At 42.1% G+C, this 16,492-nt stretch overlaps 1 protein-coding gene across 1 annotated transcript; it reads left to right on the forward strand.

The window, feature by feature from the left end:
• The first annotated feature begins 3,902 nt into the window (after positions 1–3,902).
• On the forward strand, positions 3,903–16,255 carry znf106a (zinc finger protein 106a). Its single transcript, XM_083909559.1, has 19 exons — positions 3,903–4,579; positions 5,703–7,598; positions 7,689–8,139; positions 8,227–8,296; positions 8,403–8,557; positions 9,047–9,107; positions 9,264–9,596; positions 9,771–10,503; positions 10,593–10,633; positions 11,151–11,296; positions 11,385–11,519; positions 11,608–11,724; positions 12,641–12,832; positions 13,092–13,154; positions 13,277–13,396; positions 13,528–13,599; positions 13,766–13,837; positions 14,554–14,706; positions 14,928–16,255. The coding sequence occupies exons 1-19, from the start codon at positions 4,341–4,343 to the stop codon at positions 14,979–14,981; spliced, it is 5,103 nt and encodes a 1,700-aa protein (XP_083765685.1). The 5' UTR covers positions 3,903–4,340; the 3' UTR covers positions 14,982–16,255.
• The last annotated feature ends 237 nt before the right edge of the window (positions 16,256–16,492 follow it).

The following is a 16,492-nucleotide window of genomic DNA, read 5'->3' on the forward strand; positions in this document are numbered from 1 at the left end:
TTAAAATAACAATACAATACAATTTATTAATTTATTTATGTATTTAATTATTCCTGTATTTATTTATTTATTGATATGTCAGGTCTCGTCCTCCATAGACATGTGGTTACATCCATTTAAATATGATAATTGTGACAATGAAAATTACATTTTAATTAAACAGTGCATTTGTATGTAAAATGTACTGTTAAAATTTTAAAAACAAAAAATGGCTGACGTGACCAATGGCCCCCGGACCTTCACCGGATCTTCACATGATCAAATCTGGCCCCCGTCAAAAAAAGGGAACTTCATCACTGGTAATTTTGGGTTACTATTTGGGTTATTGGATTTTTAACATCTTGTTTAACATGTGACATAAATAATGACACTTGACACTAATATTAATTGGCACTTTATTGCAGGTTTGCACATTTTCTCAAACATTTTCATAATTGTATTTATTGAATGTTTCAATTAATAGGAAAAACCTTTCTTGCATTATAGTTGTTTGTCTTGTTGCCATAGATATATGTCCGTGAACATCTATGTCCGTGAACGCCTTCCGGCTTACGGTTCACTTCCGGGTCGAGGAGCAGGATGTTGTTGTTGTTGTTAGCTTTAGCAGCGGTGGAGGAGGAGACGCTGTAGTTCCACACATATCTGGACATTTTAAAGGTACGCGACAGTCCTCTATCAACACTCAAAGTAACCATAAACCTTAAATCACATTTGTCGATTATGTAAAACCTTAAGATGTATTATATTCAATAATTCATTCAACTTTGTTTGTGATTCGCTGCTGGAGCGAACTGCTACTAGCTCGCTAAACCGTCAATGTTTTTTCAACATAATAATAATATAGATACAATAGATAATGCAGTCTATAATATTCCCTTTATCCAGTTTGTGTTTCTGGCAGGAGATAAAAACGCGTTGTAGTTTTAATGATAGTTTTTGGTTTGGCAAGAAGTAATAAGCTAACTTTGCAGCTATTCTAACAACACCATCAACCAGAGGTCCGCGGGTTACATGCGGACCCTCAGTCGATTTCCTGTTGTCCACCATTTCATATCAAGTTATAATGTGTAAGAAGAGTAATGAATGCGTAAGAATATGTAATGAATCTAAACGCCACGTAGTTTAAACAGTGAGGAGAGAATTATTGTGCTGTGATGAAATTAGGACCATGATTTTAATATTAAAGCCAGCTTCTTCAATGTTATGCAGACACTTATGTGAAGCTGCTAACTGTTAGCAGCCACCCTTGAATACCTTTTGCTACTTGTGTGCTACTTGTGAGCTACACTTCTGTTATTTGTTTCGCACAAATAGAAGCAATGGGGGAAAAAAATTATAAACGTAATGCTAACTCAAAGTCGCTGTCTCCATCAGTGAGTTGTTGCACTTTGGCTGTAGGAAATGAGTCTGCTGCTTTGATGTCTGTGTTTGATGTATTTAGTTGTCATGTAAGGAACATGTTATTATATATATATAAATATTTCCTAATGTAAAGAAAAATAAATTTTCCCCCTGGCTGGATTTGTTTTCTTTTATATTGCGTTTGAACCAAACACTGCAGGACTTGTATTTAGATTTCACAGGTCAGTTCTTGATGATGATGTTTACCTTTTTTGTTATCATGGTTTTGTTTTAGACAGCATCAGAGTTTTTTTTTACAAAGATACCGCTCCTACAATATTCAGTCAGTCGCATCTTGAGGAGGTGATGTTAGTGTTGAGAAAGCTAATGGTGAACAATTGACTTGTGGCCTGCATTATTTTCTCACCCTGTCAGTGAATGTTAGAGGTCTAGACCTAGCACTGATGCTGCCTCCTGCCCACAGGTTTGCTCTATCAGCAGCAGACTGGAATTAGGCCAGTGACCAGGTTGAACCATGTGTGCTGATATTTGGGCTGTGTTGGTGAACAGCTCAGTTCGATTTGTCTCACTTATTGAACTACAAACTTCAGACACACAGTACATGTGCTGCGCATATTTAACCAACAGCATTGAAAAATATGGTGCATTTAATGAATGAAGAAGTTGCTGTTGTTGTTTTGTGATCTGTTAATAAATCGCCTTCCTTTGACAGTAATGGGCTGAGATTCACCGACATTCAAAATGGCTCCAGCGAGACAGTGCATCCTCTGTGAAACAGTCCACGCCTCCAAACAGGTAAATCGATCTCAAACATGGAGTGTCAAGTGTCAAGTAGGTTACATTGACACTGTTGTTCCATGAGCTGTGGACAAAACAAATAACAAGATTTCCTTCTGATATTTGCCATATATGCTAGATATTAAGTCTAGATTGGAGAGACCGAGTCTTATTGTTGTAGGTACTTGCACTTTAATATTTCACTTTTATATGTATTTATATACATATGGTTTTAGTAATTTAAAAAAATATATATTTTAATCGTTATATCTCTGTAATTTACAGAGAACTACAAATAGAGAGACATCTATAAACATTTGATAGCAATGATATGCTTTGTCTCAAACTGTGTTTTCACAGCGTACAAAAATGAAATCTTGAACTTTTGTTAAAATGATATGCCACTCTATACTGTCTTTAAATTACTCAGCATTTTTCTCACTTAAGTTAGCCACTATTCTTTAGGTAATCTATCACCTTACTAAACATTTGATGTGTTTGTAGATACTTAAGAGAAAATATTTTTTGATGTGTATTTGCAGGAGATGGAGGAGCACATGAGAAGCATGCTGCACCACCGTGAGCTGGAGAAGCTCAAAGGCCGGTGAGTGTCCTCAAAAATAATAGCAATATTATGTCAAATCTATTTATATCTATAACCCTAACCCTACATCATTCAATTTATGCAACACAGAATGTTTAAATGATTCAAAAATGGAAAACAAAATCTCAGACTTTGGTTCCAGAGTTTTCTCAAGAAGTATTTGGGTCACGAGGCACGTGCTGTGCTCACATGGGCACGTTTGTGGTTAAGTGGATATAAGAGCAGCTGTCTCATCTGTGCCAACATATATTTAGACACAATCGGAACAACAGGCAACTGGCTATCTTGTGACCACCATGTACATGACTGAAAGTATGTGGCACGTCGCAGACTGAGAAGACTCTCCAATGGTGCAATACTGATCAAGCTAGTTGAGGTGGGATTTCACCGGAAAATCGATGTCATTATGCTAAGGCAGCGTATTTTTTAACATGATGGTAACAAAATCGCTCTTTGTCAGTGTTTAAAACAAAGAAATAAAAGTGATAGTGAACTTGGTAGTTTTATTTGATAGTATTGAAACTTATTCAGTAAACATTTCTGCCTTAAAAGTTTCAGTTAAACCAACACTGTAACGCATCAAATGAGTCCAAAAAATTGGAGTTGATGAAGACGCCGCTTTGACCTCGTATGAACACACCTGTTAAAATGTCTCCTGTAACCGTATGAGATCAGATCCGTCTTCCCCCGCCCTGTATTCAAACAGATATATTGTTTTTAACAAGACTGGCTGCACAATGTGTCCTCTGTCTATGTGTGTTTGTGTGTGTGAGTGACAGAGAACAAAAGAGAGAGAGCGAAAACAAGAGCTTGAATGAATCACAGCTCTTCTTAACAACAAAACACAAAAAACAACCTGAGGAAACATTCAGGATGGATTGAGAGAAATGTGTAAGTTCTGATCTGGCCTTGATCAGATCGGTGAGGATGAGGATGAATGGGGTTGAAGAGTTTTCCAACTGCACTAGAGGTCACATATTTGAGACAGAAATTGAGAAGGAGCCAGGAAAGTGAGTGCCTTTATCAGAACCGCAGGATGACATTCTGGGGAGAGGTTTCTCGAGTGGAGACTGTGAACAGCTGCACAAGGCTCCAGTTACAGGGGCTCTGCTCTGCTCAGGCCTGTTCTAATAACACATGCTGGCCTGGTGGTGGGGGCTGGGGCCTGGCGAGGTCAAATAGAGACAGTGCCTTGTGTGGAGTCTCAGAGCGCAGCAGACACCATCATGGAAGGGCAGTAGGCTGAGGGCGCCGTGCCTCTCTCCCCGCCAATGCGTCCCCTTGCTGTGCTGCACCGCTGGACATAAAACTGGGTCCAGTCTGGCTGCTCCTGCCCTCATGGCCTGCTGAAGAACATAAAAACCCCAAGATCAGGATGATATGAGAATTTAACTTTTTTTTAAACAAGAGAAAATTATAAGTTAGCAACCTCCTGATCTGTGACACATAGAGAATTTGGACAAGCTTTTATTTTTTAACAAGGATTGTTGAGTATTCTCCTCTCCTGTTTTTATTCTGACTTCAAAGTAGAGCCAGACTCCATTCTTAAAGGCTCTTAACAGGCAGTTGACAAGAGGCGAAAGACAAGATCAAAACGATGCCTGAAGGAACCATTGAACGCCCACTCTCGCCTTCCCTCCCCAGGGACTGCGGACACGAGTGCAGGGTGTGCAAGGTAACGGTGGTGAGTCTGACCGATTACGCCAGCCACATCTCCAGTCCTGTGCACAAGCAAAATGTGGAGGCCGCGGAACAGAGGCATGCTGGGAACGACAACGAGGACTACTTTGACCGGGCAATGGTGGACCTGGTCGAAAAGAGAAAAGAAAACATCAGGTAAGATGATTCTGCTGTTGAAGTTGGTTATAAATATAAATCTGGGAGAAGGCATGTATTTACACAGTCATTTATTTAGGGAAATTTAAAGAAATGAGCTCATTGCTATTTTATTCATTTGGAAACCACACAATACAATAAAATCATAATTTATTGTTATCTCTTTTAATCATAAACCAGGGCTGCTAATGATTATTTCCATCACGTTAGTAGTACTTTATATTTGAGTATGTGTTTTGTTCGTAAAATGTCAGAAAATATTGGAAAAAGTTGATGTACTGTATATTTAGCCAAAAACAGGAAATATGCACATTTAAGAAGCTGAAAAATCATAAAGTTATTTTTAATGATTCAAAGAACAGTAAGATAATATTTAGTAACTGATTAATATTGGATTCATAGAATAATCATTGCAGCCCTACACACGTGTGTGTGTGTATGTGTATGTGTGTGTGTGTGCGTGGGGGTGTGTGTGTGTATGTGTGTGCGTGTGTATGTGTGTGCGTGTGTGTGTGTGTGTGCACACTGTAAACCATGTATAGTCACATTCTGCTCAGTGTTGCTCACAGAACTGTTTTAGCTGCCGCATCACGTCCAGGGTCGGATGTCAGGGCTGCAGCTTCAAAGAAGAAAAAAACCTCTGCAAACTCCCTGCCCTTTACACCAGATCAAAATCTTTATATGTAACATAAAACAAACAAGATCGTGGATAGATATTTTACGGCTGTAAACACAGAGTGTTGCTGTCGGTTTATCACCGGAAAGCTGTGGAAAAAAATGACGAGAGCAGCTGATGTGAAATGTGAGGCGAGTGGTGAGGGCAGAAGCTGGCATTCATCTGTGGGCCTGTCATATGTGACATTTCTCTCTCTCTGTCTTTAGAGCATTAGGTCACACAGTGAACCAACCATTAGTGTGTCAAGATAGTTCATCTCACTGTTGACTTCCACTGAGTTCTGGAGCAAACTGTTAACCACAACTTTGATCAGCCGTATTACTTTTGACGTCATTGTGCTGATAATCGTCTCAATTAAGTACAGTATTTGTTATTGTGCATTTCAATACATCAGATCTCTCAGATATTGAAAAGTAGTCTGTCTGTCTGTCTGTCTCCTTTCTGTAGAAAAGAGAAGGAGGCTGCTGCTGCAAAACTGAAAAAAGAAGAGGAAGAACGTAAGAGAAAGGAGGAATTTCAGCAGAGGTTAAAAGAAACCAAAGGCCGTCTCCAGCTGGGGTGTGGCTGGCAGCAACCATCACGAGGATTCAGTGGTCAGCACAATACTTGGTATGGTAGCAACAGGTATAATGCTAGACCAGGAGAGTCACGGCCCTGGCAAAATAACCAGCCGGCAAAAAGCGCCACCTGGCATGCTCAAGAGCCTTGCAACTTTCAGAGATGGGCATCGGACGAGTTCACTCGTGACAGTTTTAGCGGAGGGTGGGACGACAGGCAGTGGGATCAGGGTAGATCTTCTGCCAACCAGCAGTGTCGACTGCCTTGGCTCAGCAGTGGAGGAAGTAATTATGGAGTTTATGGCCAAAACAACCTACCCCAGTTCTCTCAAAGAGGTCGATCAATGAACTGTATGGGCCAAAATCCTTCTAATCCATCTCCTAGCAGTTTTTGTAATCGTTCATTTAACCAGTTTCAACAAACGGGCAATGACCAAAGAGGTCAGCAGGGTGATGAGAAGCAGAATGGCCAGGGACAAATGGCAGAATCTGACCACAAAAGCAATAAAGTCTCAAAAAACGGTAGCAATCCAAAGATGGACAAAGCCTGTCGCTGGTCACCGTATCCAGTCACAAAGGGCTTTGAATCTGTGCTTCATAAGGACACACACCCAGTCTCATCAGAGAAGCCGAATGTCCCTAAAGCCACAAAGCAAGACAAAACCCCAGAAAGCAGTGCCTTAAGCAGGCTGTCTCTACCAGAACAGAAACCAGGATCCTTGCCCTCTAGTGGCCAAACTGTGAAAGAGAAATGGAGGCATAAAACAAAACCTCAAGAGCTCAAGCCCATAGGTGGGAGCAGCAGCAGCAGCAGCAGCAGTAGCAGGAGTAGCAGTAATGCTCAGAAAGAAGGCTACCAGAACTCTGCACCTGCTTCCTCCATTCAGAAGGCAAATCAACTACTGCTGGATAAAGAGAAGAAACTGTCCTCACTTTCTGGCCTCAACACTACAGCTCCACTCGCCAAGGTCTCCAGTTCAGGACCCTGTCAATCAAAGCAGAGTGGACTCGGTTCTAACGCTGCATCTGTTGGGCCGCTCAAAACAAGGCAACAACTGCAGCTCCCAGAAGCTTGCAGAGCAAGGCAGACTGCATTAGAGAAGAGAGGTTCTTTGGAAAGCTCGAGTAACAAGAAAGAAATGTCACTGCACATTGTTGAGAAGCAGCAGAAGGATTGTCCTCCGAGTCAGATTGGAGTAAACAAAGAAAACAGCTGTAGGCAAAATGCTGCTAAACCAATTTTAAGTGTCAGGCCAGAAAAGCCTCTGTTGCATTTGTCAGACAGCAGCCAGTATCTTCAGTCTCTACGAGTTAGTACCTCCACAATGGAGAGCTCAGAGGCTGCAGCCTCAAGCAGGAGCGAAGAGGAGAACAGTAAGAGAGTGGACACGAAGCAAAGCCCTGTGGACACAGATGAAGCCATGCAGGCCAGTGAGGCCGGACAGAGCTCAGAGAGCGACAACTCCAGAGGAGGTGGTGAAGCACAGTCAGTCTCAGGATCCTGCACAAATCTGTCCAAACTGGACCTACCGTCTGCCTTGAAACGGGACCTGACCAAACACATGAGCTCTAAGAGTAAAACAGGAGGCCACGAGCCCAACCTCAACATTGCCAGACGGGTGCGAAACGTGAGTGAGTCTCGGAGAAGTGACTCGGAAAAGGAGTCGGGACTCAAACCTACTGTGCGCCAACTCATCAGCTCCTCTGGGTCTCGACGCAATGTGAACTGGGAACAGGTTTATCAGGAGGTCAGGAAGAAGCAGGACAAAGGGAAAGGCATGCCAAGGTGACTTTTTGTTTATCCTGCATTTTTTTTTGTCGTTATACATTCAATCGTTCTATCCTTTAGCTCATGCTCTGTTCTATTGGTCTACAGGTTTGGGATAGAGATGGTGCCAAATGAGCAGGAGGACCAGAACCAGGAGGAAGATGACATTGCCCTGCTTGAAGGCGTTCACTGGGAGTCGTTACTTGGCATCTCATCTCCAGGTGCCACGCGAAAGCGCTCCTTATCTGAGAGCAGCCTTGCTCCTGAATCCACCCCCTCCTTGTTTACATCCCTCATGTCAAAGGAGATAGAGAGAGAGAGCCTCAACTCAGAGCAGCAGGAATCGTCTGCGTCTTACATACTGACTCACGGGATCAAAGACGTTCGCTGTAAACAAGAGGCAGATTACGTTCTTGATCAGTGTGAGGTCAGAACTCAGAAGCAGTCTGACGAACTGACATCAGCCAAACACAGATCCGATTCAGTGCTCGGGGACAGCAGTTCAGGGACGGAGCAGTTAGACGCTCAGGGAACAGGGAAGAGACGAAGAGCAGCTGGGGTGAGTCAATAAAATAAAAAGCAACACCATACATTTTTCATGTCATGCCACTTCTCTTCACTGCTTGACCCTCTTTTTCTCTTGTAGGATGTTCCAAGTGCAGAGACATTGAGTCTGGAACACAATAACAAAAGGCGGAAGGTCAAATCCAAAAAAGGTCCATTATTTTTTCAATATACTAGAAATAAAAAGTCAATTGGTGCACAAAATTAACATTGTAGCTAGCTTTATTTTTTTAAAAGAGTACTCTTCACTGTGTGCAGACCGTTTACACATCGACCAGCTGCTCGCTGTGTCTCTGCGGGAGGAGGAGCTGAGTCGCTCGCTTCAGACTGTGGACAGCAGCCTGATTCAGGCCCGGGCTGCACTGGAGGCCGCCTACTTGGAGGTGCAGCGCCTCATGGTGGTTAAACGACAGGTGAGAAAAAGAATTGTTTTTGGATAAATGATCTCGTCACACAGTCACATATTCAGTATGTCCAGGGTCTTGTGTGTACAAATGTGTGTAAATTAAAAAGGATTTCAGCAAGTGTTCTATTGTCATGTAATTTATTAAGATCCAAGCAGGTTCCTTAATTCAATATTTTTTTTGCTTTAACAGTTATATAATAACTTTCTGTTATTCTGTACGTTTCAGTTTCTTTCAGAAAAACCTAATTTTTCTCAGGGTTTTAAACCTGAAACATTGCAATATCATTGCTCACGAGTGTTTAATAATAATTAATAACATCCATAATTAATATGTTTGAAACATATTTTTAAAACTTTTTTCTAAAGATATAAGATAAGTCTTGTGGGCCAAATGAAATCCATTGATGGGCCAACTCTGTGCCCAGGCCCCACTTTGGACAACCCTGTGTTTTGGAACTGCTTTGACTCTCTCACCTCATTATCACTGACTTCACAGGTGACTGTAGAGATGAGCTCACTGAGAGACAAGCGCATCGACTTGCTTAAAGGGATGCAAGGTAAGAACAGATATTTACGTACATATACATATATGTGTGGATTCATAAAAGTCAGGTCAAGTACTGTCGTTAAAATATAACAATTGAAACAAGTGCTTATTAACCATCATTGCAGTCCCTGGATGTGTGATATTTTCTCATCTTTTTTTATCACAGGTAGCGTAGAGGACACACCTCAGGTTAAACTAAAAGAGGAGAAGATGGATGTCACAGATGCAGAACTCTACACAGCGTCCTCTATTATGCTTTCCTCTGCTGTGGACACTGTTCCTGCTGCTGCTGCTGCTCCTCCTGCTGCTGCTGCTCCTCCCAGTCCTAATCCCCCTGCTCAGCCTGCCTCCCCTCCACCCTCTAGCCCTCCTTTCATGTCTGTAGTTATCAAAGAGGAACCTCAGTCTCCTATCTATGTCAGCTCAGAGCTGGGTACAGTGGACAACATGAGCCTCTGTGCTCACAGCACCACTCCTGCTGCAGCCCTCTCTAAACCAGGTAATATCATGAAATGCACATTCATTTATATCATTGCTCTGACCATTGAACATGTATGAAAACCATAAGCAGACATTTTGAAACATTATGTGTAGAAAACAATGTTTCAGAATACCGTAACTATACATATATATATATATATATACATATATTTATATACATCACTCTTTGCAGATCCTGACCATAGCTTCCAGCCATCTCCTGAAAGAAATCCTGAGCTATACCAAAGTAGCACAGAACTAAATGGGGAGAAACTGGGAGAGACCTCTTCCTGCAAAGAAAGTCTGTCAGGACTGACTGAGGCCACAGAGAAGAACATATACACCACAAGGAGCTGTCAGACCCCTTCGACCCACTCCAAAACCTCAAAGCTGCTCTCACCGAGCAGGAGGGGCTCTGAGCCGGGGAGTGCTGCTGAAGCCGCGACGTTCACTGTGCCCTCTGTCCTCACCGTGACGACCTCTCCGCTTGACGTGAGCAACGGGAAGCGAGTGAGGAAGCTGAAGAAGAGGAAGGTGTTGAAGAAGGCTCAAGGAACGGAGCAGCCTGAGAGTAGTGACACTGAGATGGACGGAGAGATCCTCAGGCGGATACGACCACGGCGTAGATCTAGTGGAGGCTATCAGGTCTCCACTTCCATTCTACCCGCAGGAGATGGAGAGGCCCACATGAACGTGGAGAAAAGCGAGGAGGTCCATAGGCAGCTGTCTCCAACCATCGAACTCCAGGAAGCAGACCACGGTTCCTCCAAACACACGGTGAAACTTCCTTCTTCCACCACGACTGAGCTGACTGAGAATGTAGATTTGGAGGAAAGCATGGAGGTCACTGCAGCCGAACCACAGAGTCTGGCCTGCAACGAGGTCACCTCCACAAGTGACATGGACATATGCAGATCCTCTGAGAGGTGAGAGAATGTTTTATAAATCAAAATATAAACATTAAAAAGGTCTTGGTCATGAAGTCTGAAATTATTTCTACCTGTTCTCCTCACAGTGACGTGCCATTTGCCATCACACTGCCCAAGAACTCATCAGGTACGTTCTTCTCTGGAGTGTTGGTATATTTGTTGAAATGCTTGTGCACGACCAGTTTGTCAATGTGGGTGGAGACATGTTGGATGAGGGAATGTTGGCACATGCATGTTTTTCTTGTATATTTTACACAACATAACTTGATGAAGTTTTAACATAGTCAACATATTTGCTTTTTTTATTCAGTATTGTGTTGTAATGGCAGCTCAACATCGCAGTTAAACTTCCTCAGCAAACAAATCCTGCCACGAACTGAGCAGCCAAATTTAGAAATGTCAGACTCCCTGAATCAAAATAGACTCTCAAGTGCCTAAAGTACTTTTTATGGGCAAGATATTCATAGTGACGGCGTACAGCAGCAGGATTAGAGCAGTGTTTAACCTGATGAACGCTGATCACTCGTTAAAGTAGGTCAGTGGGTGATGTGAATGTTGAGGAGAAATGTATTTGAAAATGTGTACAGCCAAGAGTTTAAATAAGACAATATTACTTTGCTAACGTGAGCGTTTGTGTTTCACAGATGCATCTTCTGATCATGGTGGGGAAGAAATGGCCACAGAGGGGGTGTTTGAGGGCCACCAGGAGGCGGTGAATGCCATGCAGATCCACAACGGGCTGCTGTACACATGCTCTGGAGACCGGACTGTCAAAGCCTTTGACCTGGTGGTAGGTGCTGATGAAGCGCTGCTGCCGTTTGGTTTCTTTGATTAATATTTAGTTGATATAAAACCCATTTTGTGTTATTTCATCGCAGAGTCGCAAATGCGTGGCAGTGTTTGAGGGTCACAGCTCCAAAGTGAGCTGCCTAGTGGTGTCCACGGCTCCCTGCCTTAATCATCGCCTTTACTCTGGTTCCAGTGATCAGACCATCCGCTGCTATAGTCTCAAGGTAATAAAAAAACACTCCTTTTACTTCTTCTTCTATGAAACAACCACCGTGTAGGAATTCATGGATTCAGTTTCCTTTGTTTCCACAGACACAAGAGTTTGAGCATCAGTTTTCTCTGTCGGACCGAGTCCTCTGCCTTCACACCCGCTGGAGGACTTTGTACGCGGGCCTTGCCAACGGCACAGTGGTGACCTTTAACCTCAAGGTAAGAAAAGTAGCAATGTCATATTGGCTGAGCCACAGACTGTATATGAAAGGATGACTGAGATTGGGAGACTGGGAATCTTGTTAAAGTTGAGGCTTCGCATGGATTCCACTCAATATCAGCAGATTCTGGAGAACAATGTCCAGGAATCAGTGACAAAGTTAAAGTTGTGCCGGGGCTGGATCTTTCAACAAGACGACGACCCTAAACACTGCTCAAAATCTTTCATGCAGAGGAACAAATACAATGTTCTGGAATGGCCATCTCAGTCCTCAGACCTGAATATTATTGAAAATTTGTGGTGTGATTTAAAGCGGGCTGTCCATGCTCGAAACCATCAAACCTGACTGAACTGAAGATGTTTTGTAAAGAAGAATGGTCCAAAATACCTTCCACCAGAATCCAGACTCCAATTGGAAGCTATAGGAAGTGTTTAGAGGCTGTTATTTCTGCAAAAGGAGGATGCACAGAATGTTTCTTTTGTGGTGCCTAAATTCATGCACATGCCTAATTTTGTTTAAATAATTCTTGCTCACTTTCTGGAAATGATATAAACGTTATATCATTTCTCAAATATCACTGTGCTTGTCTTCTATATGATATGTTTCACTGAAATTTCTTATCCAAACAACCAATGATTTATAAAGGAAAATCGTGAAAATTTGCATACCACTGTATACTGTCTATTGTGTTGACTCTTGGTTTACAACGAGGCGGAAAATTGAAAACAGGGAAGAATAAGACGAAGAAAACTCATGATTTGACAGGTTTATTTCTGTGGAACACACAATATTTTTTATCTCGCTTTATAAGAGAACAAAAATGAAAATGAGGCTGCATTTTTCTACAGAAATAGATGAAGTCATTAATCTATGATCTTCTGTTTTCTTCTGTGTTTTCTTATGCTATCATCCAGACAAACAAGCAGATGGATGTGTTCGAGTGCCACGGACCGCGGGCCGTGAGCTGCCTGGCCTCATCGCAGGAGGGAGCGCGGAAGATCCTGCTCGTCGGCTCCTACGACAACAGCATCAGCGTGAGAGACGCCAAGAACGGGCTGCTGCTGCGCACGCTGCACGGACACACCAAAGCTGTGCTCTGCATGAAGGTCGGTCCACTCTGACTCCTGAACCTCAACATGAAAATGTGCTCTAGCATACAAATCAAACTGTATAAATCAATAACTTAATTCAGACCACAGTTATATTAAGAGCATTCCATTTTAACAACAGGAATTGATGAAGAAAAATATGTTTAATAAGGAAGAATTTATGACCTGAAGGCAGCAACACATTTTCCAAAGAAAGAATCACGTCTCCTCCTATTCTCATGTATTCATTGTCCCATATATTCCTTGTTCCTCTCAGGTGGTCAACGATCTGGTGTTTAGTGGCTGCAGTGATCACGCAATCTACATACACAACATCCATGTGAGTCTTTATCCGCATTATCCACATTATGTGTTTCTGTGTTTACCGTTTGAAACATGAAAAGAAATGTGCTGTGCTCTGTGTGTGTGTGTGTGTGTGTGTGTGTGTGTGTGTATGTACAGACAGGAGAGCTGGTGCAGATCTTTAAAGGCCACAGTCATGCCGTTACTGTTGTGTCTGTCCTGGGGAAGGTGATGGTGACCGCCTGCCTGGACAAATTGGTCCGTGTCTACGACCTGCAGGTCTGCACCTTTTGAACCATCTGTCAGATTCACAGCACTCCGTCTCTGCTGCTTTAGGTGTTTCTGTGATGAATGTGACTTTTTAAATGATATCTCTTTTTTTTTTTTTTTTTTTTTTTTTTTTACTGTAGTCTCATGAGCAGCTGCAGGTCTACGGTGGACACAAGGACATGGTGATGTGTATGGCTGTTCACAAGAGCATGGTGAGAAACTGTGTGTTCTTCAATTGTTACTGCAACCATAACTCCTGCACTTTATTCGTCTGTTTACTGGCACTTTTCTATTCCTATTTCTGTTGTCTCCCTGTTTTTATTAACTATGACATGTGGAAGATCTTGATCTGTCATTTTTCTGTCCGTTATGTTTCAGATATACAGCGGCTGTTATGATGGCAGCGTGCAGGCTGTCAAACTCAACCTGATGCAGAGCCATGGCTGCTGGGTAAGATCTCAATTCAAATCTTCAGTGTTATCCCTTTCAAACCAACAATGATGCCAACAACTTAACTCCAGGGAAAAAGTAAACATAAAGTCAGGTCACTGGCGTTTGACTCACAAATCAATGAAAAAAATCAACGTTTTCACCAGGAAACTTAAGAAAAATCTCAATGAAATTTACAGTTAATATAACGCTGGTGATTTAAGGTTGACCGCTTCTCAACCTGTTTCCCCTTTTAACTAATAACTCCATACAAAGTGACATGACTAATGATTGTGTCCAACTAAAAGTGGACTAAAAATACATTGAAATTTGTCAAAGTGGGACAAACACAGTAAGATGTAGGTAATGGCTGTCGATTCTGCATGCGGCTAATATTAATACTACTACTAATACTAACAAGCTTAAATGGACAAGGAGGTTATTTCAACTGAAGGTGCATGGAAAGTGACTTAGACTTAGACTTAGAAAGTTATACCTGAGAAAGAATTGAGCTCTCTCAGTAATGTTAAAACACAGTGGTGTAAAGAGGCCGATTTATTCTCATCATCCTCCTCTTCCTCAATTATACTTCACACATACATACACTGGTACGCGATGGTACCTCGTACCACACTTTGCGAACCACGGCTTTAGAGAAACAGCTGTAAAACTCGGTCCGTGTCAGTTTTTCGATGAGGTGAATGTGTTCAGATCTAAACGGCGTCTCGTGTTGACAGTGGCACGGCTGTTCACTGGTCTTCGGGGTGAAGGAGCATCTGCAGCAGCACCTGATCAACGAACACACCAGTGCCAACTTCAAGACGCTGACCATGTGCCGCTGGAAAAACTGTCAGGAGTGTTTCTGTGTGTGCAACAGCAGCTCCAAACAGGTACTTACAGGAAACACTGATGTCTGAAAATGGATCACATGTAGACAACACTGATGTTTGAATGTGGATCACATAGAAAACACTTGTGTTTTAAAGTGGATCACATGTAGAAAACACTTATTTTTGAATGTACATCACATGTAGAAAACACTGATGTCTGAAAGTGGATCACTTTGTGTGAGAAAACACCAAATATGAGATGAAATGTTTGTGTTTTCCAGGCGATGCTGTTGCACTTGTGTAAACATGCTGAAGAGACTGACCTGGAGCCTTAAGAGCCAGTGGTGGGAACATTTTTTCCTCCTGAGCTCTCTCTTTCTTCTTCCCCCCACCGTTGTTAACCTCCCATATTGGGGGGGATGTTCGTGGGACCCACTTCACAACCTGTCAATGGTGATGAGCTCCATTCTTTGATGTTCAGCCATGATGCAGTGGTGCCACAGAGGGTCGTCTTCGTTGTCTGTACACTGACCAAAGTAACACACACCACTTTTGTTTGTTGAAGAAACGTCAGCGTAGCCAGGGTCAGAGGGAGTTGTTCTGCTTTTCTATTGAAACAGTGACAACAACAAAAAAAAAAACAAGAATCATCTTTCAATATGGCATGGGGTTAAGAGTGATGTGTCATTTTTGTTTTCTTTGTGGAGACATTTTCGTCACACGCTGAAAGTAAACGTGCTTTTACCACAGTGATGTTGGTGATGTGTGCAAAACTACGTTTGAAGGAGTTTCATTGAGTTGAAAGAGTTATTTAGGGTTTGGTTTTTATATCCAGTAGAAGCCAAGTTTCTTTTTTTTTTTTTCTTGTTTTTGTTTGACTTTTCCTTTGTTGTCGTTGTTTTTGTTCAGACGATTTCAAGGTGTTGATGGACTGTGGTGCAGTGATGCCTGAGGTTGAATTTTGCATTTGCAGTGAAGACAGAGCCAAGGCGTGGACACGGTTGTGTGTGTGTTTGTGTGTGTGTGTGTGTGTGTGTGTTTGTGTTTGTGCTCCTACATGTGTGTGGATTTATTCCTCATATTTGTCGACAGTGAGTGGTTTAAGATGTGTTCTCCATGTGTGAGTGTGAAGTAATGTTTTTATGACTCGACTGATGTCTGAGAAATTATTTTAAAGTATTTTTTTGTTTTTTGTTTTTTGTTTTTTTTTGAGAAATTAGTTTCATATTTGGAAAATGGAGCGGAAGCCGGCGAAGTTTAGATTGTATTTCTTACACAGTATGGAGGTGAAGGATGTTTAGAGGAGGTGTAGGTGTATGGAGGAGCTTGAAAGGGAAGAATCAGGATTTGTCTCCCATGCCATACCTCACCCCCCCCCCCCAGACTTTGCGTAGTTACAGCTCTCTTGGGATTGTTGTTCTCCTTCACTCTTCTCCCCTCACTCGTTATTTATGGCCGACAAAAGCGTGCAATTCACCTCTTACCTGGCATTCCTGAGTTTCTTCAAGTCTTTTTTCATTCATGATCGACGTTGTGACGAGATCTTTTTTATGAATGTGCAATCAAAGAAATTGTTAATTATAATAAAAAAACACAATGTTGCAACATTATAAAATCATTGACTGTGATATCGTGTCTACACCACTTACTTTCAGCTGTCACTCATGACATGTACGCGCCTCTTTTATTAAATCAGACAACTAATCCAAACAATAATGACGACAATATGATGCAAAGAATTTTGCATCTAGTTTGATAGTGGTTTTTGGTCGTACTGCTGCCAGCCACATGGGGGCGATAACATGCCATCCATCTTTATTTACGGTCTTTGGTTGTAGTAAGTTAA

Source organism: Microchirus variegatus (genome assembly GCF_963457635.1).
Source record: "Microchirus variegatus genome assembly, chromosome: 2".
NCBI classification, from domain to species: domain Eukaryota; kingdom Metazoa; phylum Chordata; class Actinopteri; order Pleuronectiformes; family Soleidae; genus Microchirus; species Microchirus variegatus.

What these genes read in the sequence shown, in the direction of transcription:
- znf106a (XM_083909559.1), top strand. Translation starts at nt 4,341, where the DNA reads ATGCCTGAAGGAACCATTGAACGCCCACTCTCGCCTTCCCTCCCCAGG. An exon ending in GAAGGTCAAATCCAAAAAAG is followed by an intron (nt 8,297 to 8,402) that starts GTCCATTATTTT and finishes CACTGTGTGCAG; the next exon opens with ACCGTTTACACATCGACCAG. An exon ending in TCAAAGCCTTTGACCTGGTG is followed by an intron (nt 11,297 to 11,384) that starts GTAGGTGCTGAT and finishes ATTTCATCGCAG; the next exon opens with AGTCGCAAATGCGTGGCAGT.